This window comes from Hipposideros armiger, unplaced genomic scaffold (assembly GCF_001890085.2).
Source record: "Hipposideros armiger isolate ML-2016 unplaced genomic scaffold, ASM189008v1 scaffold_991, whole genome shotgun sequence".
NCBI classification, from domain to species: Eukaryota; Metazoa; Chordata; class Mammalia; order Chiroptera; family Hipposideridae; genus Hipposideros; species Hipposideros armiger.
This window is the reverse complement of record NW_017732341.1, coordinates 211,151-236,978: the sequence shown is the minus strand read 5'-3', so window position 1 is coordinate 236,978 and position 25,828 is coordinate 211,151. Positions and strand designations below refer to the sequence as shown.

Here is a 25,828-nt window from a genome sequence, read left to right as displayed (position 1 = left end):
TATTTCAAGAGAAGGGATTATCCTGCTCTGTTACTCTAGTGTGGTTACATTTCAAAGGAGGCATTACTCTACTCTGATTAAAAACATCCCCACATCCCCGGGGTGCCATCATGGACTGGCTGGACAGCTCCCTTGGAGGTATTAGTGGAGCAGCCTCAGGGAGCTGGTCTCCTCTGGGGCTATCCCAGAGAAATACACTTGGGTGGTACAGACTGAACTAGGCCTCAGACCTGCTCATGAGGGTACCTAACCCTTCTTAGTCATCAGCACAAGTACCCTCCTTTTCCCAGGGTCCTCCAGGTTGGAGATGACTCTGGACCAAATCTAGCTTCCCAGAACTTCCAAATCCACATTTGGAAGGCCTCTAGGCTGCGTGAGATTCCATGTCATTGATTTGTTATTGATTAAGCTGGGGGCTGGGCTGGCAGCCCAACCTCAGCCCCAGCAACAGTAATGGCAGAATTCTCAAATGGAACAGACAGCCAAGAAGACCCAGCATGTGCCCCTCAGCCTCCCTCAGTCAAACCAGGGAAGGAGAAAGAAAGTGGAAAAGTTTTTCAGGGGACAGAGGTACCTTCACCAAAGACCTTTGACCAGCAGCAACCTGGGGGCCCTTTGCTAGAAATTACTCCTAAGGAGCAGCAGTGCATTCTGGTTGGGACTAATGCAGAACCATGTTGGTGAAAGATAGGCACCCAGGAGACATATGGCACAGAAGCAGAGCTCAGCTCCACAGCTCAGCATGCATTGCACACACAGTGGGCTCCAAGTCTCTGCTAGGCACCAAAGTGCACGAAGTCAGTCATGCCCCCTCTGCCCTGAAGGGCCAATGTACTAATGGAGAGAAAGCTGTGTGACCAGAAGAACATCTCAATCTAATCCCATAAGGATTACAGCAGATGTAGGGAAGTCCAGAGAGGAGCAGGCTTACCTGGGATTCGGGAGCTGATGTCTTAGCTAAACCTTGATAGAAGATGAATGAACGTAAGTCAGGAGGAAGAAAGGAGGAGGGATGTGATAGATGAAGGAAAGAAGACAGCCTAAGCACAAGAGTGGGCTGTGAAAGACACCACGAGACTGGGAGCTCCAGGCAGCTCCGTGCACTGCACCCAAAGTGGGCTGTGAGCTCCCGGAAGCAGGGCCATGAGCTCCCGGAAGCAGGGCCATGAGCTCCCAGAAGCAGGCAGAGCTAGCTGAGGGAGGGCACTGTGGATGGGAAAGAACCTGTCCTTTATTCTGCGGGGGACAGGGAGGCATGAAAGAGTTCTAAGGACGATGATCATCCTTGCATCTTAGAAAGGTAAGGAGTCTGTTGCAGTAGTCCTGGGGACATAATGAGGGTATAAAACAAGGCACAGTGGATGGAGGTGGGGAGAAGAGGGGTTTGAGAAATACATTTAAGAGAGAAATTCTGCAGATCCTAGGATTGCGTTATGAGAATATGGGGAATGGAGAAGCAGAGGGGAGTTTAGGAATACCCTCAGCTGTCAGACTCTTAGAACTGTGTTCCATTTATTCGTTTATTTAATCAGATGCTTATATAACAGAGTGTCATCTAAGACAGTGTTCTTTAAACAGCGGAAGGGGCAGTCATGAAGTCAGGCAGTGGATATACCCAATTTTTAACACAAGAGAACAGAAAATGTTAGGTGACATTGCATATATAAAAGATGCAATTATTGTTTTGTGAAACTTTGTTTCAGTTTGTGTGTGTATGTATGTGTGTGCACATGCAGGTGTGTACATGTCCACAGCCCTATGAAGTGTGTTTTTTACTAGAGATTGTGATCTAAACATTTGAAAGTCCTATGATATTCTTTTTCTGTGGTTGTTTCTGATTAGTCTCAAGAATGAATATGTCCCAATCAGGTTAGAAGATCTTTAAAAGGGAGGGTGATTCTATTGTAAGAAACAGGAAAATCTTTTGTCACTGTTAATCTTCCAAGACTAAATTGTACAGTAATCTGTACCCTTGGAATTCCCAAGAATTCCATGAACCAGAAGGGAAAGCAGATTGAGCCTGTAGACATGGGTCTCCCATTCAGGGCTGGGGCAGCATCCCATGTCCTTCCCTTCAGGAAAAGGGCAGCACCCACAAAGACACCATTTCCCAGTGTATCAGGGGCCTGTCTCCCAGAGGGGGATCATAGCTAGAAGAATAATGTGACCTTATTTCCTTACAGGACTTCACAGCTTGCAAAATACTTTTACAATACATATTCTCATATTTACAAGCAATCTGGAAATTTGGAGGGACCTGAATATCTGAAAGATAGTTTAGGTGTTTCTTGGCCTAAAAATATATAAAGCTATAAATATTTTCCTCTCAATAGAGTCATTCACTATTTCAGTCAACATTTGTTGGCTCCAGGCGAAGAACTGGACATGCAAAGATGCGATCTGTTTTCCAATCTGGTGATTGTCTACCTGCAACATCATAATGTAAAAGGATACAAAACCCCACATATTTCTTGAATGGTGCTTGTAGTTTTACTTATGGTATGTTTACAGAATGCAGGTTCACCTCTGTACATTTGTGTGTGACAGAGAGACAACAGACAGAGACAGAGAGATCATTTATCTCTCCAAGTTCCAAAATCAAAATGTGATTGTCCCACAGGGAACAGAGCAGGGAAAGCTGGCCCCCTTGTAGGCCTACAAGGTGCAGAAAGCTCTCTCCTTCCTGGGCTAAATGTGCGTACCTTACTGGAAGGAGAAGTGAATCAGAGAATTTGATGACAGCTATGTAGCCGCAGCAGATAGAGCCTCTACCTAGCAATATTTGCATACCAGGGTCTTTCCAGATCTTGGAATTCTATTTAAAACCCCCAGGTTAAGGACCCCTAGTTCATGCCTTAGCCTAAGCAAGACAGACTTCATCTCAATTTTTAAAAAATAAATAGATAAGTGTGTGTGTGTGTGTGTGTGTGTGTGTATGTTTGTGTGTGTGTTTCTTATTTGGGGGAAAAAATGTTCAAAGAAGACTTTGAACTTTCTACATTTTCTGTTTGGCATTAGGTATAATTTGAGCAGTCATGAAACATAAATTGTAATCATTTTAAGCATAAGAGCAAAATATTTCTTTGCTTTTAAATGTAAATGGTTTGAAGTATTTGGATTGCCTTCCCAATTGCCTCCTCACAAAGCAGACCCCTGGATACACACTTAGGATGTTTTTAATAGTGGAGGTGACCTGACAGGAAGCCTATCTGGGAGACTCATGACCTCTTGAGGTCAATGAATGACCTTGAGCTCTACAATAACCCTCAACTTCTCCCAGTCATTACTCACAAAAAGCCTACATCCCTTGCTCCCAGTTTATTTATTTGTTCAGTTTGGTTTCTTTTCCCCCTCACAACATGGAAAAAGAATCTTCTGAAGGTGTTTCCCTTAATGAAGGCTACATGTCTGATACAGACCTCTTTCTCAAGGTTCTAATGTGTTTGGTTATGTTTAAACGTGTTTGTCCTTGAGATCCCCACAGATCATGCACTTGACTGCTAATGTTTTACTTATTAGGTGGTAGGACATTGTAAGCTGTCATCACAAGACTGACTCCCCCAACCTATGTTCATATCCTGAAAGTAACAGCCTGTGGAGGCCCTTACTGCCACTTTCTGCAGTGTCACATTTCATTTATGACTCTCATTACATCTCCTTAAACAGCATTGTATTGTGTGAATTCAGCATGGCTTCCTGTGATACAACATCATTTGAGGGAAAGAGTATAATGAAATCCCTAGAATGTAAAAAATGAATTGCTTGTTAGATTCCTGTCATAAGAAGTATCTGGATGGAGGGGACAGGTGGCATTTGGCCCCAAGGCCCTCCTGCAGGCACAGATGGAGGAGCATAAGCATCTACTTGAGGAAGGCACCAAGTTCATGGGACTCGCAGCCTCAGAATCAGTGGGTGGGCAGAAGAGGGCTTGCTGCAGGAAGAGCCAGCGAGCCAGCCATCTTCTTGCTCAAATCTCATCTCCCTGTCTAAGCTCATCCTGGTCACCTCATCCGAAATACCCCCTCTCGCTCTGCTCCCTGGAGGATTTTGTCCTGCTACAGATGGCTTTACTGTCTTGGATTGTAGCAATGCCTGGATGTGTTTCTGTCTTCCACACTCAGCTTGGAGACCCCTGGGCAGCACCCTGCTGCCCACAGCTGTGCATCCCCACACAGCTCTGAGCAGCAGGCTTCTCGCAGCCCACATGGGCACTCAACAGATATCTGTTGAATAAATCAATACGACGAATGTCCTCTCCTTCTGAAGGCCAAAGGAAGGAAAGCTGAGTAAGGAGAATCAGAGACCATCGGAACCACTACTTTCTACTATAGGGAGTAGCGACAGGCCCTCCACTGTAGTAACCTTAGCAGACAATATGCCCAGATACTCGGTGAGTACTTTACAGGAAATAATTCATCTCAGCCTTACAACGATGCTCTAAAGTAGGCACTGTTGTTTATTCCCATTTTATAGATAGGAAACTAAGGCATGCTGTAGTTAACCTATCCAAGGTCATGAAGCAATGACAGTTAGAGTCAGGATTTGCACTCAGCCCTCGTATCTACTCACTTTATGCAGTGTTACCTTTCTCGTCCAGTGAGCCTGCTTATGCCCTCAAATAAGGGAACATCTTCCACACAAATTGACAGGCTCTTTTTAAAAAATTAATGCATAAAACTAAGTATCAGCATTCACCAAGAGAAGAAACTTGTGTTTTACTTAAGTAACAGGGATGCTATCAGTTAAGAGCAAAATTCAATTAGTCTCTTCATTTGAAAATCCCCTTTAAAGACATAACATAACACTGCACAAACATAAAACTGTTTTGTTCTAAGGAGATGCATTCTTGGTGAATTTGCTAGTTTTAGAAATTTGGGTCACATTTTGCTTTTGATTATTTAAAGGATTTGAGGAGTCACGTAGACTCCAAATATTCATCTTAGTCATTAAAACAAGATGGGGAATTTTTCTTTATTTGGTCTAGTTATTTGTTTTGTTTTGCTTTTTAAGAGTAACCTTGAAACTTCAGCAACACCCTTTAGAAAATACCAGTTTATTGCATAAAGTTTTGAAATGATCTGAATACATGTGAAGGAGGTCAAAGACAAGTGAAACAGCTGCTACATAAAATCTCCACTTTCCAAATACCAAGAAGGAAGAGGTGGGAACATGGTCTGGGATCTAACCTTAACTTTGAACTTCCTGACTTGTGTTAGTTTAAGACATCCCTGTAGCATCATTTAAACATAGTTCTAATGAATGAATAAACTTCCACTTGGAATTTCCTTTTTGAAGTCTGCTGAGAATATAAATTAAAACCATATGAGATGTGTCTTAATCCAGAATGTAAAATAACATGAGAAATGTCAACTCAGAAGTACTCCCTGAAATACATTCACCAGGATGCACGTTCTGGCGAAATTCTTTATTTAGAATGAAAGCCTCCAGAGAACTGGATTTATTATTTTTAGCCCATGATCATGGAAGCCTAAAATGATAAAAGGGGATGCTTTCTAAAGTAATGGCGGTAGAATGTTACAGTCATCTAGAATGTTCGAGAAGGACATCTGTTGGCATGGAAAGAGGTTCAAATGCATTGTCAAGTGAAAAAGCAGATCATAGTCTCATTTAAAGGTTATTTAAAATAGTATACTTAGCCTAGATACACATATACATCTTCATAAAAAAAAATAGAGACTCTATGCCAACAAAATGGTAATCAATCTCTAAGTGGTAGAATTATAGCAATTTTTCCTTTCTTTTTTTCTTTCTTTTTTCCTCCTTACCTCCCTCCCTCCCCCCATACCCTCCCTCCCTCCACTTTTTCTTTTCACTTTCCTTCCTTCCTTCCTTTCTTTTTTCCTTCCTTCCTTCCATTCTTTCTTTCTTTCAGTTTTTATCTAGTATCAGAAAATTGAAATTATTTTTATTTGATTTTTGAAAAAACAAATAAGCATAGTGTCTTTAGTTGAGTCTTCTCATCTGTCCTGCTGCCTCCTTTGAATGCAGCTGAAGCCTGATGCTTTTCTGTGCTCAGCCTGTCCTGGAATTGGTTCTTACAGATGTGCCAGCCTGTGTGGTGCGCAGAGGTCAATGTTATTGGGTAACCAGAATCACCAAAAACTTTCAGTAGAGCCGGTCTGCTGGTGCCTTAGTAATTAAAGGATCCTTGGTAACACTTTTAAGTTGCTAAGTCGGTGTGTGTGTTTTCCTTTCACTAGTATACGTTAGCCTTGGTTCGTGTGCCTACGTGAGGTGCTTCAAGTCTTAGGTTTAGATTTCATTTAAGGGGGAGTTTTGTCACTTTTATCTCTTATTCAAGTCTGTTCTTAGGGGAAGTGATTCTTTTATACCTGAATTCAGTGAGAATTTGGGCAAGCATATTAGTCAAGACCTTCATATTGACCACATTAATAAAAATCGGTATATGCCCAAAGCTAGTCAGGTAATTAAATTACATTCATATTGTATAAAGTGGAGTGACCTGAACATCCATTTAGAAGAAGCTGTGTGTTTACATGACACATACTTCTGCCATTTCCTACTGTGTTCTTACACCTAGAATTTCAAGAGGTCCATCTTAGATTTTTTTGATAATAATTATTAAGGTCCAAGAATTCTTTAAAATTATAAGTTATCTACTATATAAATGAAACTATTCAGAGATTTGAAAACTTTTGTGTTTTAAACTTTTAAAATTTTTTATAGTTTATATAACTTTTTTAACCTATTTGATTGCATTTGGGGGCACATTTATGGGAAGCCTCAATTGACTTTAATAGCAGTGTGCCACGTGGTTGGATCACAGTGTGACAATCAATCGTGTATCACTGTGTCTGATGGAAAAGGGGGTTCCAACATGCCAGTTGCATTTTTTACCTCTTCAGTTGGGAGCTTTATCTCCTCCCCACACCAAATCAGGTAAAGCTTTTTCAACCACCTGAATGCATTTTAAGCTGTTTTCTACAAGGCATATATAATGTTACTGTCTGTTAGGGGACTGCAAAATAAAAACCTCAATATTTAGAGAGCAAACCTCTAAGCTCAGCCATCTTTGGCCTTGAAGAATATGAAGAAAAATGAATCAATAGCTGAAACCCTAATAAAGACGTAGTTTCTTGGATCTGGTTCTTATTTTCTGGAATGAGTGATGTATGTTTAGAAAATCATTCACAAAATCACTGCCATTGCAGATAAGCAGAAAGCATTTCAGAAGAGTGGCAAAGAAATATTGAAAATTTTCCAGTATATATTTTTTCCAGTAAATATTTAAAAATGAAGCACACACACATACACTATCAAGTTTTTATATATAAGCAGATAATAAGCACATCTTTTCTTGGGACTGAATTAAGCAAACACTAGTTCTCATTGATCCAGGGAAGACAGTTGCTGAGAAGTTAAATGCACAGAGCCTTCAGTGGGGAGTCAGAGGCTTTGGTGATGTTGTATCTTGCCATGCCCATCCTACAATGAGTGAAAGACAAAAAGAGGGTATGTAGGATCCTTGGTGTGATTTCATGCTGACAGATTCTGTGCTTCTTTTGATGCCTGCGTGGTACATTTTTCTCAGATATCATGAAAGCTTCTGGTGTAATTGGAGTACCCAGAGCTATAAAAGAGTTGGACTAAGCAACTAAAATAGCAGATAAGCCTTTACAAGTATCAGCATACAGATATGGCTGGAAGCAGACACAGAAAGGGTTTGATTTCCTAAAGACATGCATAATTTTTACATTTTAAAAATAAAAGTCTTAAGGCAATATAGGATAGAAGAGTGCCTGTTCAAAGCCAAGAAAACTGACTTTCTAGTGGTGGTGGAACTTGTCTAAAGCAGTTGCCGTTCCCCTTGCAAGAAGTCATTGGCATGACAGAAAATGAATAAGCAAGGACCCTTCTGACACTGGCAGTCTGGCTGACCTTGTGGAAGTTAGAGCTTCTGCTGAGAAGTCAACATCAAGTCAACTATCACCAAATCTCCCTCTCTACCTTTCCAAGAGGAGCCAAGGAAGCTGAGTTAGAGAGAGAGACCATTTCCAGAATCCCACTCTTGTCCCAAGAAAGGTTACTCAACTCTCTATTGTCTTGGTGTGTCAACCTGGAGGCACTTCGGCCAACGCCTGAAAATTATGACCCTCTTTCTAATTGTCTGAATCAACTCTCGGTTCCCCTATCTTACATTTTAGTTGCTTCACTGACTCCATCCTGGAGGATCTCTTGGGGTTTAGTGGTCGACAGTGGCTCCACAACTTCAAAAACACTGGGGCTGTTCATGTGCTTGTGTATGCGTGCAGCCTCCCTGAGCAATACCACAAGCGCCTGGTGGGAACAATCTGCACCAAATGAAAGAGAAGAATCAAGAGTCACTCTGCCTCATGGAAAACTTGAATCAAAACAATCTGGTCAGAAACTATTTGGCTGGTAGAGCATATATTTTCTGTGTTTTCTAGGAGATTGATTGGAGAGGGTTGCATTTTTTCTTTTTTTATATTATTAGGTATATGGACATGAAGGATAGCATTTAAACTGAAGGGTGTTGTTGTTCATTTGCAACTGAACATTTGACTTTCTGTGGTGTGTGTATGTGTATGCGAGAGAAAACGAGTGGGTGTGTTTGTGAACATGAGTGTACACACTCACACCTGTGGATGCCCCTGAGAGATGAACGTGAAAAGTTGCTTACAATTTTTAAATTCATATAGCCCATGCACTGTGGGCAGGAAAGCAGAAATGATTACTGAGAGTGGTAGCGTTCATTTCTCTGACAGACTAATGGGTATTCAGCAACAGTTTCAAGTGGAAGTCAAGGTCTCTGGTGCCTTCTATATGCTTCATCTATAGAATGGATGGCTGGCAGCTGTGTTAAATTAGCTTCTGCCAGATTTTGCCACTGTAACAAATTGTCCCCCACGTTGTAGTGGTATAAAACAACAGAAGTTTATTTCTTGTTCACATTACATGTCAGCAGCTGGATTTGGTCCCTGTGTCCTCATTCTGGGAGCCAGGCTGAAGGAATCGCCTCGTCTGACACAGGCTCGCCTCGTGGTAAAGCGAGAAGAGCAGGAAAGCTGGCAGAGCGAGGTGATAGCTCTTGCAGAGTTTTGCTTGAAACCAGCACACATTACTTCTGCTCACATTTCATTGGCAAAAGTGGGTCATATAGCCAAGCTGGACATCAATGGGATGGCAAGTAGAGGCCTCCCAGCTGTAGGAGAATGGCCAGTTACATGACAACTGGAATGAGCAGGAAGTCATTGGGAACACAGAAAGAAAAAAATGTATGTGTGTATATGTTTCTATTATAAATTTGATAATTAAATTAATTAATAATAAATTAATTGTTGAATGTATATCTTATATGTTATATATTATAGCATATATAAAGCACTTTTTATATAGTATAAAAATAATTTTTATATAAATAATATTAATTTTTTTATATAAATCACTTTTTTAGCATCGTTGGGAAAATCACTTTATTTTTATATAAATCACTCTTTATCATCTTTATATATGATTTTCCCAAGCACTCTGAAAAAGAGTCATTTAAAACAACCCTTGAGTGACTAGGAATAGACCTAGTACTTAGGTATAGAATTTGCTCGATCTTTTTTTACAATAGAAATGATTTTTAAGTGACTGGATTTGCTACGAATCCAGCTTGCAGAAAGTATTATGAGTTCTGGGAAGTAAGAGTGGTATTCAAAATTGGTGATGGAATAGTATGTCTCAGCAAGTCTGAGATTCTTGCTTTCCAGAAAGAAACACACATAAACACAGCCATGAATCTCTGTGTTTAATGAGTACAGTTAGATGTCATAGAGATATATACATCTCCCAGATTTCTTTCTTCCATAGTTATATATCAGCTGATAGCACAATATTTCGCTCCACATCAAGGAAAACGTTAGGTGTGGGGAGATAAAATGAGCGTTTATTAGTTTTCCACTTATTTGAATATTCCATGGTTAATAATCTTAAATTCATTCTAAATAACTAAGTTTAACTCCTGATGGTAACCATTTTGAGCACCTATTGTAGTTGCAGAAGTCAAACGTGACCCAAATGTATTCATCTTTTGTCATCAATATATATTAAGTATTACAATTTTAATATGTTTTTTCCTTTGTTAAAATATGTATACATTTTTGGGGGGCACATGGGACCTAAATAAAAGTCTGTCATTACTACAGAACTTGATATTCCATCCTGCTCCTGTGATTAGGGTTATAAAGCCCTCCTGGGGAGAAGGGTTGTAGTGGTGGTGTTGGGGGGTCTTTCTAATATTAATGATTGCAGGATGGATACTCCCACGTTGATTTTAACAAAACTGGCCTTGTGTATGGCCAAATAAATACACCTTTGATACATAGTGATTTCACTTGAGAAATTCCATCTGAAGACAAAGGAATCATTCGTCTTAAGTAGTATGTTAATAATGAAGCAAACTCAGCCACAAAAATCATCCTAAACCAACCACTGTGAGCCCGTTGAAATGTTAATACCTGTGATATACTTTAATAGTGATAATTGCAACCACTGCAGACATTTGTGCTGGTTGAGTCACTCATAATCTCTCAAGGGTGCCCACTGTGTTAGCCAGTTTAGATGAAGAAAACAGAACACTGTTCTCAAGTCTGCTTTTCTAAATCACATGGAGATCTACGATGTCTTTTCTGCCCCACTTCTCTTGAGCACTTTTAATGAACATTTAAGAAAGAAGACCTACTTAAACTGGAGCCAGTTTGTCCATCGAAATTCCAGGAGATTCTTAAGAACAACATAAATGCTCGTAGGTAGTGATTTTATAAATTCTCCACAGTAGACCACGTTTCTCCTAGGTAGCTAGTTTTCTGATGATAATAAAATTTAATTTGGCCCTAATTGGAATTTTTGGTCATTTAGAAAAAATAGTATTCCTTTGGGTTAGCTATGGAAAAAATATTTGTTATCCCGAGAATAATGTAAACCAAAATGTACTTAAAGTGCTTAGCTAGGAGAACACACTGTTCCCAGGCACTCCAGAAACGCCAGTTTAAAAATTCAATGAGCTGGTAACATGAGAGGAGGCCTGCAGATCTGCTGAGCTCAATAGAACTCTTTCCTTGACTAAAGCTTTCTGGAGCCTTCTCCACCTGACTGTATCCAAACCTCACTAAACGATATGTTTTTAAAGAAACAGCTTGTAAATCTCTTTTTAGTCACAGGAACTCCCAGCCTTCTCCACAATCACCCTGCCCTGGTGCGGTCCTGCTGAACTGTTTTCTCTTGATTTGATGTTATAATCTTTGGGTGGTATTCAGACATCAAGTATGTAAAACATAAGCTTCAGTCTCAAAACAAAGTAAATGTCCCATTTTGCCAACAATATCATTATATGGGGGAATATTCTCAATGTATTATTATGTGGAAAAAAGTTGTCAACCAAAGATATTACCATATCACTAACTTTGACAAATAACATATGTTGAATTATGTGTTTGTGATAGGACAAGAGCTGACTTTTTTCTTTCATTGGGCCTTTCTGTATTTTTATAAGTTTTCACCCCTGAGCATATATTATCAAGAAACATGATAATACTTTTTAGTACAGGCGATGCAGGCTGTGGTTAGTTTCCACAGAGACTTTTTCTCATGCCCATTGACGTGTACTTTCTCGAGATGAGACAGCCCCCCTCCACTGTGTCCATCTCTGGACAGAGGTCCCACCATGTTCTACGCATGTACAAAAGGCAACTGAGGCAAAACAAGTGACTTCTCCTCAAGTAGAATCACAGATGTGGCAGGAGAATATGCCTAGCACCAAACCTTCTTCTGGGTTTATTGAGTGAAAAGGTTTGCTTGGTTTTTGTGCAGGTGAAGCTACCAATTGAAAAACTGGACATCCCCTTTTTCAACCAATTGATCTCAGCCCCTAAACAACTGTTAACTTAAGATACCAAAGTTCTTTGGTTTCCTTAAACTAATGGGGTGGGGGTGCCCTTAAAGAGCACATCATCCACGTGTGAGTGGTGGTGACAGGACCAAGAAATATGGTTGGGACAATGAGTGGTGTCAGCCCTATCTGAACCACACAATAAGAGGTTCTAACAGAGAGAGATTCTGTGATCTGAGGAAATGGGGAAGGGTGTTGGGCAAGCAAAAATAGATAACCTTTAGAGTAAAACAGAAATGATTTTTGCATATACTAATTACAAAAATTTTATTGAAATCCTATCATGATACTAAGCCAAAGAGGTTGAATTTACTCCATAGCGTACTGCAGTAACCACAGTAGAGGTCAGTGGGCTGATCTGTTCTAGGACATTCTCTGTTCCACCCTACACTAAGGTTTCTACAGGATATTGATGTTTTTCTTTGTAGCCCTGAAGCTGCTACAGGGGCAGGTATGGGTTACAAATGGAGAACAAATAAAACTGCGAAAATATGATTTTAATGACCCTTAAATTTTTTCATAATATTATGCTGGCCAAGAGCCCAGTAAAAAAAGATATTTTTTTCAGACCCTCCTCAAATGTCATTTAAATCTTATTAGGTAGATCTTTGTGAAATGACGACACCGGCGATAAAGACTCCTTTTCCATTCTCCAGCCATTTTGGCCACAGCAAGGGTAACATGCCCTGGGAAAACATTAGCATTTGGCTGATAGGTTTCAATAGGGGCTGTGCAGAATCAGAATTGGGAGGCATTTTTCTTCTCCAACTCAACTGGATGGGAAAAGTCAAAATTGACAGTGGTTAATTATGCCAGATTATTTTGTTTGTTTGCTTGGTCACTTGGTGGTAAACAAGAGTTTGTTTTGCCCTTGAATTGAGTTATCGAGGTGTTAGGCCTACAGCTAGATCAGGGGGTATGTGTTTGGGAGACGTTTCCGAAATAGGATAGCTCACAAGAGGGGTGTGAGGAGCAATTGTGAGGAGCGAGGGTGATGGCCGGGCTGTGTCTCCTCTTTTCTCATTTACTAATTGCAGTTTTTGTTGTCCTCTGACTCTGAGACTGAAGAGTGAATTGCCTACCCATTAAAAATAGCTAGTTCGAGGGCTTGATTTAGCTGGGTTCTGGTTAAGATTTGATTATTCATGTTTATGTATGGGTAGGATTTTAGTTCATTATCTATGTTGCTCTTATTAAAAAAATAAAATGATCTAGAGAGACTTTAAATGAAATCGCTCAGGCTAGCCTGAGCCCTATTCCACTGCCCAACCCAAGTCTTTGGTTCCCAAAAGTTTTTCTATAGGGACCCCTGTATCCCATCCTTCCCCTAGCTCATTGTCCTTCCTCCTCCAGTGTCTGACCCATCTCCCAACTCCCGCCCCCAGGCTGGTGGAGTCTACACATTTTTACAAGCTCACTTCCCACCACTCTCCTTTGAGCTTCCTATGCTACAGGGCCCCAGCCTTCCAGGTCTCCTCCATTTATTGTTCATTGTCTGTCTCTCTGGGACTCTCCTGCTTATTTCCATAGCAGCACAAGGAATTATAAAATAGGAAAAAGCATACTATTCATGTAGTTCAAATGGAGAATTCAGAATTCCGTGCTTCTCTAAGACCTGCTGCCTCATAACTAAGTAGAGCACAGCTAGAAAGTAGACATCACCTTATTACTAACCACTGTATGATGTTGAACTAGGAAGCAAATCCGAACCTTGAAAATTCAGAAGGCAACAGCTTATCTGTGACTCATTAATAACTCACCACATTTTCTACATGTTACAGTCAAAATATACATTTCCTACTGTCCCCGAAATACTTGAGTGATTTTGCAAGCGAAAGACTTCACATACAGACTCTCAAATGAGTACTAAATAGAATTTTTGAGTCATGCAGTCATTGCCCTTCATGTCTCCTGAAGGGAAGATAGCCAGTTCAGTACAATCCAGCCGAAGGTCTTGCACTGTGCGTGTGGATCTCAGAGACGCCCCTCCTGATAGAGATGGTTTCCAACGCTTTTATTTTCAACTTGTGGCCCTGGGTATTTCTTAGTGATGCATACATGGAAGGAATGAATACATATTAGGTCTGTGCTGGTAATAATTATGTCAGAGAAAAAGCTCAAGATTTAGACATTGTCAACCCCTAGAATGGCAGCGGGTTAGAGGATGCCCGTAGAAGCAGGCACTCTGGGACAGGAGCCGCTGCAGGCTGTGTTGCCCTGAATTCAGGGACAGATCTTAGCCCATGTTTAACCAGCTCAGTGGGATGGGGATGGACGTTTTTGCTCTTTCCTTTGGGGCCTGTGCAAGGTCTGGTCTGTGGTCTGTTTTCCTAACATATACCAGATAGCTCTGTCACATTAAACATTATGCTGCGCAGACACTGCACTTTCAAAGATGGACAGGCTCAGACCCACAGCTGATGTTAGTGTAGATTGTGTTCATGCAGTGGTATCCAAAACGACCTGTGCTGTCCGGGTTTGATGGCGGGGAAAAACGAACGTCAGAGTAAGTGGAAATGCAATGGCCTGATAGGGCTCCGTCCCAACAGCGGAGGAAGGGGCCTGTTCTAATTAGGTGGCTTCATTTCTTTTGGAAAACTGGACTTTTGACAGATGAACTTCTTTTCCCTTGCCTTCATATTTATCTAACAGAGTTGTGGTTGGGAAATAGTCCAGGATTCACAAGGTCAAAAAGTGACCCGGTTCACATACTGGAGCCTTCTCTCATCTCCCCTCACAGCTTCTCCAGGCAGGTGGTCCCGTGTGCCGTGGGTGTGTCCACACCAAAAATGGTCACCCAGAGGACACATCAACCGTCTGGGCTTGGCCCTCAGAAGTTCTAGCAGCCCCATCAGATGCGTGTCTCAGTTTTAGATAAGCAGCTTTATTTTCCAGGGTGCACTCTGCAACTTGAAGTCATTCTAATGCGCTTGATGAATGATCGTCTTGTTATAAGGCATTGGGAATTAAAGCCATTCATAAGATTAAAGAAATAAGAATACACTGGATTTTTGTAATAGATGTCTTCATGAGAAAACCCATTTTCCTAGACTACCCACTTGTATTCTTTCTTTCATTACCCCAAGGGCAAAAGAATAAAGGAATGTTAAATATTTTTAGCCTTATCTTTGAAAGTTAAAAAACAATTATTTAAAACAAGGATCAGAGGAAACTATTTCCTCCTTCTCCCTCATCCCCTTGTTCCCTGGTATATAAATAAAGATGTTTTTCCCTGCCTGAAACTCAACCTTTGTGTTCTGTAGGCTGTGGTTTTGTTATCATCCAAGTACTTATGGATCGACATTGGAGATAATCTTAGACATATAACAAGTACCTTTGTGACACCTGCTCCTTTTACACACATTTCTGGGTAGGCCCACTTCTACAGAAATCCCTGAGAACAATTTTGCCTTGTAATAACTTGCACAATGCTCACCAGTTTCTCCTCGATTAAGAAGATGGAGTGTTAGTGTGTGGCCTTTGGACTCACATGTTTGCCTTTCTTGTATTTTTCAGAAATTGAAGCGAAGGAAGCATGCGACTGGCTCCGTGCTGCCGGGTTCCCGCAATACGCTCAGTTATATGAGGGTAGGTTGGCCTTCCCTTCACTCTTTATAAAGAGAACAAATTCAGAATGAAGCATGTTTGTCCTGTGGTGTGTTTTAACTTCCAAGTCTTTTCTTAATCTTTTTTTTTTTCTTCTGTCTCTTCCCCTCGGCTTTGCAATGACCAGTGCTTATACTGATGCCAGTTGAGAAATGGGTATCACTCCCCAAGCCTATTTTACTTTGTGCTCCAAACTTCCTGCTTCTCGTGTCTTCACCACCAGTCCCATCCAACTATCATTTCCTGCCATGTTCTGTCATCACCAGCTTTTCTACACTTTCTTCCTTATTCTTTTTCTTGTTTTCTCTTCATTCCTCTCGGTTTTCTTGAAAGTACCATAAACTAGTGGTTGATAAATTTCCTAGAATCCTAAAGCTAATTGTCTTGAGACCTTTCTTCAGTTCTGATTACTTTACATTAAAAATTTTAAAAATATAATATAGATCAGAAGTTATTTAGGGGGACTTTAAAAGCCAGTGGGCATACTTTCTTTCATTGATGTTTTAATTGGCAGTTAACAAAATTACTCACCTACATCTTACTTATACCTTAAATTATAGTCCAGGCTTCTAACTACTTCTCGGATAGTCCATAGGTAGAGTGAATTAGTCAGGATCCCAACAGTAAGCAGACAACACACTCAAGATAATCTGAGGATTTATTTCTGAAAGTGTCCATTGCAAAGATGTGGGCAGGCTATAAGAAACGGCATCACCTTCTCTTCTTGATGGCATAAAATTTATGTAGAATGGACAGAATCAACAAAATGAATCTGTACTCATTAGTATATCTTGTTCACCCAACTAGAAGCTTGGTTTTATAGTTTAAAAAAATGTTCTATTTATCTCACTTAAGTTGTGTGAGGATAAAGGAGAACATATCCCTGAATGCTTTGAAGTCTAGAACCTCTGATGAAAATCTTCATAGATCGTAGCCTTTTAGAAAAGGTGAGGTCTTATAATATTGGTCAAAGCAACCCTCACTCCTAACTCCCACCACCAATTTACTGATTATGAAAGAGAGGCCCAAAAAGGTTAAGTGACTTTTCCAAGGTAAAAAGTTAGAGGAGTCAGAATGAAAATCAATCTCTTGAGCCTTGATACAGTATTTTCTATTCTAATGTATGCTCTCTAGGTAAACTCGAAATGCTATGTGATTTAAACTTGAAGTATCTGTAAATGGCTAAGAAGTAAAGATACCTCATAAGAAAAGGGTGTGTAAGCCATATTCATTGAGTTAATAAAATAATAAGAAGAGCACATATTACACAGAGCTTAAAATGTGCCTGGTATTGTTCAGAGCACTTTGTATAACTATTCATTTAATATTCGCAACACTATAGGGTGAGTATTTTAATTTTCATCACCCCCATTTTACAGATGAGGAAACAGAGGCCCAGAAGAGGTTAAGTGCCTTGCCCCACTTCTCCAGCTAGAGAGTAGGGGAGCCAGCGCCAACAGGCTGGGCAGCTGGGCCGGGCTTCCGACTCTGTGTCCCTCAGCCCCGCACACTCCCTCCCTGGCAGGATGAGACAGGCCTCATTCTGGCACTCCCTGAATTTACTCTCATTTCTCTTTTCACTAGAAGAGGAATTGTTTCTGTTTTCAACTCACGTTAAGATTTAGATACCCTTAGATTTATTATGACTGGCAAGGTGGAAACAGTGCAAACTGGAAAATGAGAAAAAGAAGGAATGGTGGGATAATGATCATGAGCTGACATTGTCTGTGAGGTTTGACCATGGCCTCTATTAGAATGACCTCCAGATTCTTACCTCCTCGAATGAGGTACCTAAAATTAATACCCTGCCTTGAGTCTTGCCCTTGACTTCCAAAGCTGGCACGAATAGCCTATGGAAAAAAGTCACGATGGTGGAATTTCTTCTCCTCTTTGGACAGTATCAGTTGTTTCAGTATTTTCCTCATACTCTAAAATGATTCAAGATTTTGCTACAAAAGAAAATATTTGAGGTCATTGAGCTTCAGATATTTTTGGAAATTCGCTCTCTGAAGGAAAAAAACAATCTGCCAAACTGAATAGTCCATGAACTCGTCGGGATAGAGCTAGAGACCTATGCCTTAGGTGAATGGTGAGAGAGTCAAGGCTCTTCTCCATGCAGGCAAATGTCTTGACAATGACGAGCTATAAAAATGCAGGCACTTAGTATTATTAATTCTTACCCAACGTCAAGCACTTGGTTATCATATTTCACATTTCTTTTGTACCTTAAAAGACAGTATTGCGATAAAAATAAAACTGCCTGCTCTATCACACATTACCAACACACTCCCCATCAGTGGGGAGTAACTGCTGTTAAGATCAGTCATGTGTACAGAAATGTAGTAGCCTGAAGATAGGAGTGTCCATTCAGATAAAACCAGGCCCATAAATCCCTTTTTCTCTCCATCTCTCTTTCAGATTCCCAATTTCCCATCAACATTTTGGCTGTCAAGAATGATCATGATTTTCTTGAAAAGGACCTTGTAGAACCTCTTTACAGGTAAATCATGTGAAGTATTTCTGTTCTTTTAATTGTTCAGTTTCCAGTAGGTATCACTACATTACTACAACAGGTGAGTTCAACAATTCATTAAGTATTTATTGAGTGCCTACTGTGTGCCAGGCATGGGTCTAGTTTCTAACTGTACTATGATGAGTGTGATCAGTCCCTGGTTTCATGGAGCTTAAATCTTAGTAGGAGGCTTCAGAAGATAGATTGGGAAAAAGAGAGAGAGAGTGAGTAAGAGAAAAAGAAAGGGAGAAAGAAATGTTATCTCACAGAGTGTTCAATGCTACGAAAAGAGTAAAACAAGATGAGGCTAGAGACAGTGATTGGGGCTGTGGGTGGGCTAGTGGGAGGAGGTAGCATGAGCAGTCAGGGAAGTACCTTAAAATCTCCATGAGTATGTTGAACTTGGCTGTATTTTTTGCAAAGTCAAGTGATTATATCAGAAAATTGGAATATGTAAGCTCAAGTAATTGTATTGGCCACCTGGAATATTGAAGCCTTTGCTTTGTGATAGATGATATAAGACCAAGATGTACTCATGAGTAATTCCCTCCTGTCAAAGAATTTGTAATCTCTTTGGAGAAATCTAGTTGAAGAAATAGAGCATGAATACATGCACAAATAAGTAACAACTATAATTTGGGTAACAGTGAAAGATGCCAATATAATCAATATTCCTGAACAAGTAAATGCCGCCTGAGGGGTTGCATGCGTCTGTAGAAATGTGAAGTTTCCTATCAAAAGCCCTGGAGAGAGGTCAGGGCTGAAAATAAATATTAGTTACAGGAGGTGAGTCACATTTCCAAGACCACACAGCTAGTTATGGGCTCAACTGACCTTCCTATGCAGTACTTATAACTTGCAATCCAGTGTTCTTTTTAGCATATTCTGCATTTGACATAGAAAAATTGTAGTTTAATAAAATACTGAGGAGCAAAACTTTGTCAAGATAGGAGAGACAATTCTATGTTAGGATAGTGTGTAAATAATCTTGGGCTTGCTGAAGCTTCAGACGTGTACTTTTGTATTCACAAGCTGGTCACTCTGGTTCCTGTATGAAAATAGATTGGCATTAAGACATGACCTCTGAATGTTCAAGGCAAACAATCCTATGGGTTTGCATATGTGGGTAGAAGAGCTAAGAATTCTTCTAGTCATAAATTAAAGGAACGGACTATTTGGACTAAAAAACAAACAAGCACAAAATGCCATTTGTGAACATTTATGAGAGGAAGGGATGGTTTGGTTGTGATTCTTTAAAGGTAATGAACTGGAAAAGCAGTGTTTTCTCTTCAGGATTTCTGAGGCACACCCCAGGCATGAGCAGCAGCCTCCTCATAAGCTTTCATCCAACTCAGAGAACTATTCAAACACACACCTCATCCTGAGTTTTCCCTCCTCACTTTTACCAAGAGTATTTTTACTAGTTGACTTTTTAAAAATAAATAATTTGTATATTTAATTGCATTATATTATGCTATCTTTTTTCTCCCAATTGAATTTTTTTTTAATTATAGCTTTTTTTTTTTTTTAAGATTTTTTTATTGGGGAATTGGGGGGATGGGAACAGTGCTGGGGAATTGGGGAAAGGGGAACAGACAAGTTGCTGTCGTTTTGTTCTTCAGTCTAGTTGTGGAGGATGTTGCTTCACTGGCCCAAGTTGGCACCATCATTGCGCTCTTCTCTGGCGAGGCAGATCAGTCGCCGGCTTCTGGACGGCCGCTCATAGCGGCTGCTGGCCGCTCACGCTGGCTGCTGGCTACACACGGTAGCCCATGGCAACCCACTACCACAGGGGCTGCAGCCTACGCCATCACCGGCGACTCAGGCAGCCCAGCTCCAGGTTGAGCTGTTGTTCAGCATCTTAGCTGTGGAGGGCAGTGTTACTGGCCCTCATATGTGGGATCCGAACTGGGGCCCAAGCGAGTTCTTAACCATCGCGCCACTCGGCCGGCCCCCAATTGAATTTTTTTTAATTTATGTTTTCTTTGAATCAAAGTGTCATATATACATATGACATCTCATTATTTTAATTTGTAATTCCCAAATGGTATGTGATGTTGAGCATCTTTTCATATGCCTACTTACCATTTGTATATTTTCTTTGGTGAGGTGTCTGTTCAAAACTTTTTCCCATTTTTAACTGGGTTGTTTATTTTCTTATTGTTGAATTTTAAGAGTTTTTTGTATATTTGAGTAAAAGTCTTTTATCAGACATGTCTTTTGCAAATATTTTCTGTGGCTTGTCTTTTCATTCTCCTAATAGTGTCTGTCAAAGACCAGCAGTTTTGAATTTGAATGAAGTCCAGCTTAAAAATTATTTCTTTCATGGATTGTGACATTGGTGTTGTGTCTAAAACCATCACCAAACACATGTCATAGATTTGTTTCTATATTATCTTCCAGAAGGATAGATAGATATAGATATAAATATAGATATTAAATATATATAAAGTAAAATTTACTATTTTATATATGTTATATAAAAAGTATAATTTACTATTTTCAGTGTACAGTTTTTTGAGTTCTGACAAATGCCTGCAGTGAGTAACCACCACTACAACCAAGAACAGGTCCATCACCCCCCCAAAATTACATGGTTCCCTTTTCCCATCCACCTCTACCCCTACTCCCAACCACTGGCAACTACTGATCTGGTTTTTGTACCTGTAGTTTTGCCTTTTCCAGAATGCCATATAAATGAAATCAAACATGTAGCCTTTTGAGCCTGGCTTCTTTCATCTGTGTCATTGTGTGTATCAGTCAATGTGATTGCTGAGTGGTATCCCACTGTACGAATATAGTGCAGTTTGTTTATTCATTGGTTGAAGGGCATTTGAGTTGTAGCCAGTTGGGTGGTTATAAGGCATTCATATTCATGTTTTTGTGTGAGCATAAGTTCCTTTGGGTAAAATCCTAAGAACGGGATTGTGGAAACCATCTAATAAGTGTATTATAACTTTATAAAAATATCACAGACTTTTCCAAAGTGACCATACCATTTTGTATTTCCATCAACAATGTATGATAGAGTTTTAGTTGCTCCACATCTTTGTCAGCGCTTGGTATTGCTGGGTTGTTTTGTTTTTAGCCAATCTAATAAGTGTCTAGTGTTATCTCATTGTGTTTTTAATTTGCATTTCCTTAGTGAATAATGATGTTGAACATCTTTTCATGGGCTTAATTTTCATCCATATCTCTTCTTTGGTTAAGTGTGAGTCAAGTCTTTTGCTCATTTTTTATATTTGGTTGTTTGCGTTTTGGGAGTTCTTTGCATGTTCTAGATGTAAATTATTTGTCAGGTATGTGTTTTGTGAATATTTTCTGCCAGTCTGTAGCTTGTCTTTCATTCTCTTAACAGTATCTTTCACAGAACTGAAGTTTTTAATTTTACTAATGTTCAATTTATCAAATTGTTTTTCGTATTTTTAATGTCATATCTAAGAAATCTTTGCCTAACATTTCCTCACAACTATTTCCTTCTGTTTTCTTCTAGAACTTTCAGTTATATATTTAAGGCAAAGGTCCATTTCATTTAAGTCAATGGTTAATTTTTTTACAAGGTCCAAAGTATGGGTAAAGATTCATTTTTTGCATATCAATGTCGTGTTGGTTGAGCACCATGTTGAAAAGTTCATACTGCCTTCACTGAATTTCCTTTACACCTGTGTTATAAATCAGTTGACCATAGATGTATGAGTCTATTTCTAGACTCTGTATTCTGTTCCATTTGTCTTTGTGTCTATCCTTTCATCAGTAGGACACTTGGTTACATAACTTTTTGTCTGTCTTAGAATCCAATGGTGTGAGTCCTCCAACTTTGTTCTTCTTTGTCAAGATTGTTTTAGCTAGTCTAGTTGCTCTGCCTTTTCATATAAATTTTGGAAACAGCTTGTCAATATCTATTTTTAAAGTTCTATTGGATTATTGATTTGGATTGTTTTGAATCTATAGATAAGTTGGGGGAGAACTGGAATCTTAACATTAAGTCTTCAGATTCATAAGCACAGTAAATATCTATTTAGGTCTCCTTTGATTTTTTTTTCAACCCTGACTTATAGTTTTTGACATATGGATACTACACATACTTGAAAGTCTGAAGAATTTCATGTTTTGTATTATAAATAGCACTGTCTTTTATCATTTCAATTTCCAGTTTTTCATTGCTAGTACAAAATTTATTTTGTATATTGTCCTTGTATCCTGCAGTCTTTCTAATCTCACTCCTTAGTTCTAGTAGCTTAGTCATAGATTCCTAAAATTTTATTTCTAAATTATAAATCAATGATTACATTGTAAACCAAGAATAAAAATTCTATTTCATATTTTAAAATCAGGACTGCAGGACAAACATTGTCTGTGATTGTGTAGATCTATTCAGAGGATGACGTATGTGGTCGAGTGGGCCAAGCTTTGAATATCAAACATGTGAGTGGCAAATCCTTATCTACACATTGCTGCATGTGATTTGAGATGCTGTGACTAAGTTCTGGGCTTTTGCATCAAAGTCTACTCTTTTAAAAAATGCCTTTCAGAGATGAACGAGTACAATTAGTGTGAAATCATTTAGAGATACAAAGCTCTGAATGATAATACCAGTGTCAGCCGGATAAGTTAGGAAGCCTTCTCGGGGAGAGCCTGTGACCCATCTCTGATGCTCCCCATAGCAGGATTCATACAGATGCACCCCAGAAGGTATTACTGCATAAACATGTGGAAATACAGCAATGCCAGACACCACAGCGCTCTTGACAAGGGCCCAGCTTGTGGGAAAACGGTTGGAGAGCAGGAGGTTGTTATAATTGGAATAATTCTCATGACAGCTATGTCTCCAAAAATATTATGAAGAAAAACATGTGGCTGGAGGTGTATGAGCTGAGATTCTCAGAGCATAGGTACAGTGGGTAAAACAAAAGCCAAAGGAGTAGTCCCAGCAATATGGATCCAAGGAAGCAGGCAGAGTAGGTAGCAGAGATGGAGATAGCTGAGCTAAAAGGAACCCGTGTGAGGTTTCTTCCCCTTCATAGGAGTGCCATCAAGACCCATGATTTCCCTCGTTGCCAATAGCAGAAAGTAGGCAGAAGGAAGGTCTCCAGACAGAGGGGAATGACAGCGCTTTTAAAACGTTGAGATTGATGAGCAGTTAATTAGACGACACTTCCCCACTCACGTGGTGTGTAATGACTGACTCCTGGAGAGTGCTAAGGCATTTTGATTTTATTCATTTTCTAACCTCGTGCACTGCAGACAGTGATAGAGCTGGCCTCTATCCTTTGAAAGCTTGTGGTGTATACATTTTTCATGCATATTTGAAATGCTGAGCTAATGCAGAATTGTAAAGGGAACCATAGCCAGAGGGCAGGCAGCTCCTGCCAGGGAGACAATGAAAACAAGAGAGCTGAAGATCTATAAACATTACCCACAAGAATTTTACTCACCTTTGGTTTTCTGGAAGTTTCTGCATAGACAGACAATGTCCTATGTCCCAATTTATACTGGGAGAACTGTTGAACAGTACCAACTTTTGATTGGCTTGGAAATACATATTGTACTGAGGAAGCTGGTGGCAGGCAGGGCCCACACCTGGCCTGGAATATGTGGATGTGCAGCTCTCGTTTTCAGGTCTCAGAAACTAGACAAGTTTGCTGCCTTTGCTGAAGCCGTGACCTTCCAGGATGGCGGCCATGCCTCACTATTGCTCCCGCAACTCAGGCAGCACTGGCACATAGTAGGTGCTCTGTAAATATTTGCTACTACAAGTCAGAATAATACAGTTGCTGTTATTTTAGCAACCCATTTATAATTTTGTGTTGATTTTTTTATTGAATTCTTAATTGAAAAACATTCTCCCCTGTGAATAATGAAAAGCTAATTGCAAATCTAAGTACCTAGATGAGCTAATTGAAACTGTAAGTATATCTGAATGTAGAAATAACTAAGGTGTCAAAATTGCTTGCAGAGGTTGTCACCTTGAAGGCAACTTGTAGCAAATCAAAGCTCCTGAATGACATTTTTAAGGAGAAGGAGTATGTCCTATTAGCATTTTGATTTTCAGTACTCGATCAGATTGCTAACAGGGCCTGATGCTCATGATGATATCTGAATTTCTAATTTAATGTTAGGCCAGTAAACCTTCTGCATAATTCTGTTGTTAATAAATACAAGTTAATTATAGCACTTATGAGACAAGGGTATTCACCTTGTTCAGTAATGTTTTGTGGAACGATGAAATTGATTAGGGTTATCCAGGGCATCAGTCACTGCTCTTCATATTATATTTAAAAGGACAATTAATGACAATGATTTTCATATGGGGCAGAGGAGGGACAGAGGAAAGAGTGCTAACAAAAACGATATTTATATCTTCTACACAAAGGCAAATATTTGATTTGAGTATGTTAAATAACATTAAATAATGGTAGGCTTTATGAATATTGTAATATATTTTAAATATTTTCCTTTTTACAATACTTACCACAGAAAATGTACAGTATTATATATTATGTTATGTCATCTAATAATACATGACAATGAACTGGACTGAGACCCTGGATAGATCATTGGAAGAAGAATATAGGCGGTTACCTGATAATTATGGTCACTTCCACTGTTAAAATTCTGAGTCTATAAATAAATACAAATGCCAGTAAGAAGTGATTTTATTTTTTTAAACATTTATAAAGTGTTCACTAGTACCAAGAATTACTCTGTTTTACAAATATTTATTCATTTAATTTTTATAATGATCCTATAGGATCGCTACCTTATAAGGTAGGCAGTAACATCATTCCCATTTTACAGATGAGGAAACGGAGGCACGGGAGTGTTAAGATAATGTGCCCACTTATAGCTAGTAAATGACAGGATCCAAAGCCAGCCAGGCTGCTTCCAAAGTTTCCAAAGAGAGCTTAGGTCTTTTTGTGAAATACAATTTGGAGTGCTTTCTGTTTCCTCCTTTGAAGGTAATTCTTCCAAAGATGTCTGTGTTGCCTGGTGATTTTCTGAATTTGACTTCTAAGTCCCAAGGGTAGAAATTCAAGTTGCATTAGCACCTTATACTTCACAGGGTTCCATTTAAAACATAATTAAAATAAGAGTTTAAAGCACAGCTTGTTCTTTTGTGAAGACATTAGAACTGATTTACTGTCAGGAGAATAGCAGTGCCTTGTCACTCGTTCCCTCAGTTCCCCTCTTCAAGCCTGTCTCTCGAGAGCCTCTCTTTGCTACGGAGACAAATACGAGCACCTTCACCCTGAGAGCCCAGTGTTTCCATACCAGGAGAGGCAGGAGCATTCTGCACCTCTCTTGACACCTGAGCACATTCTTGCTTATCACAGCTGGGCTAGGGATGCTGCTAAACTTCCTCCCGCAGCAAGCAATCATCTGGTCCCAAATGCCCAATTGTGCCAGGGCTGAGGAATGAGGAAATGATGAGCTACTTGGACAAAAGCTATAATCATTACTATTGACAATGCAGGATAGGTAAGGGGAAAGGGTTTCAGAGAGGGTTTTCTGGAAAAAGGACCCTAACAGGCCAGTAGGAATTATCCAGACAAGAATACATGCCATTTTGATGTTGCTATTATGATCTTTTAGCTTTTTGAAAAACCAAGTTAATGTGCAAAACAGGTATCTTCATCCCCATCCCTACCTCCCACCCTGAAGCTCACCCCACTGTCACCTGCATAGTATAGGGGAGGCTTGGAGTACAGACAGGTATGAACATGACAGGGTCATGGTAGGGGACTTCATATATATATATATATATATATATATAT

At 39.7% G+C, this 25,828-nt stretch overlaps 1 protein-coding gene across 6 annotated transcripts in view; it reads left to right on the top strand.

Moving 5' to 3' along the window:
- The window catches only part of STARD13 (StAR related lipid transfer domain containing 13), a 226,717-nt gene that overhangs the window by 148,655 nt on the left and 52,234 nt on the right, over window positions 1-25,828 (top strand). For all 6 annotated transcript variants that reach the window (XM_019631357.1, XM_019631358.1, XM_019631355.1 and 3 more), the window contains 2 exons: window positions 15,452-15,523; window positions 17,960-18,041. In XM_019631357.1, coding sequence (XP_019486902.1) covers window positions 15,452-15,523; window positions 17,960-18,041 — 154 coding nt within the window. The remainder of the gene's footprint in view (window positions 1-15,451; window positions 15,524-17,959; window positions 18,042-25,828) is intronic.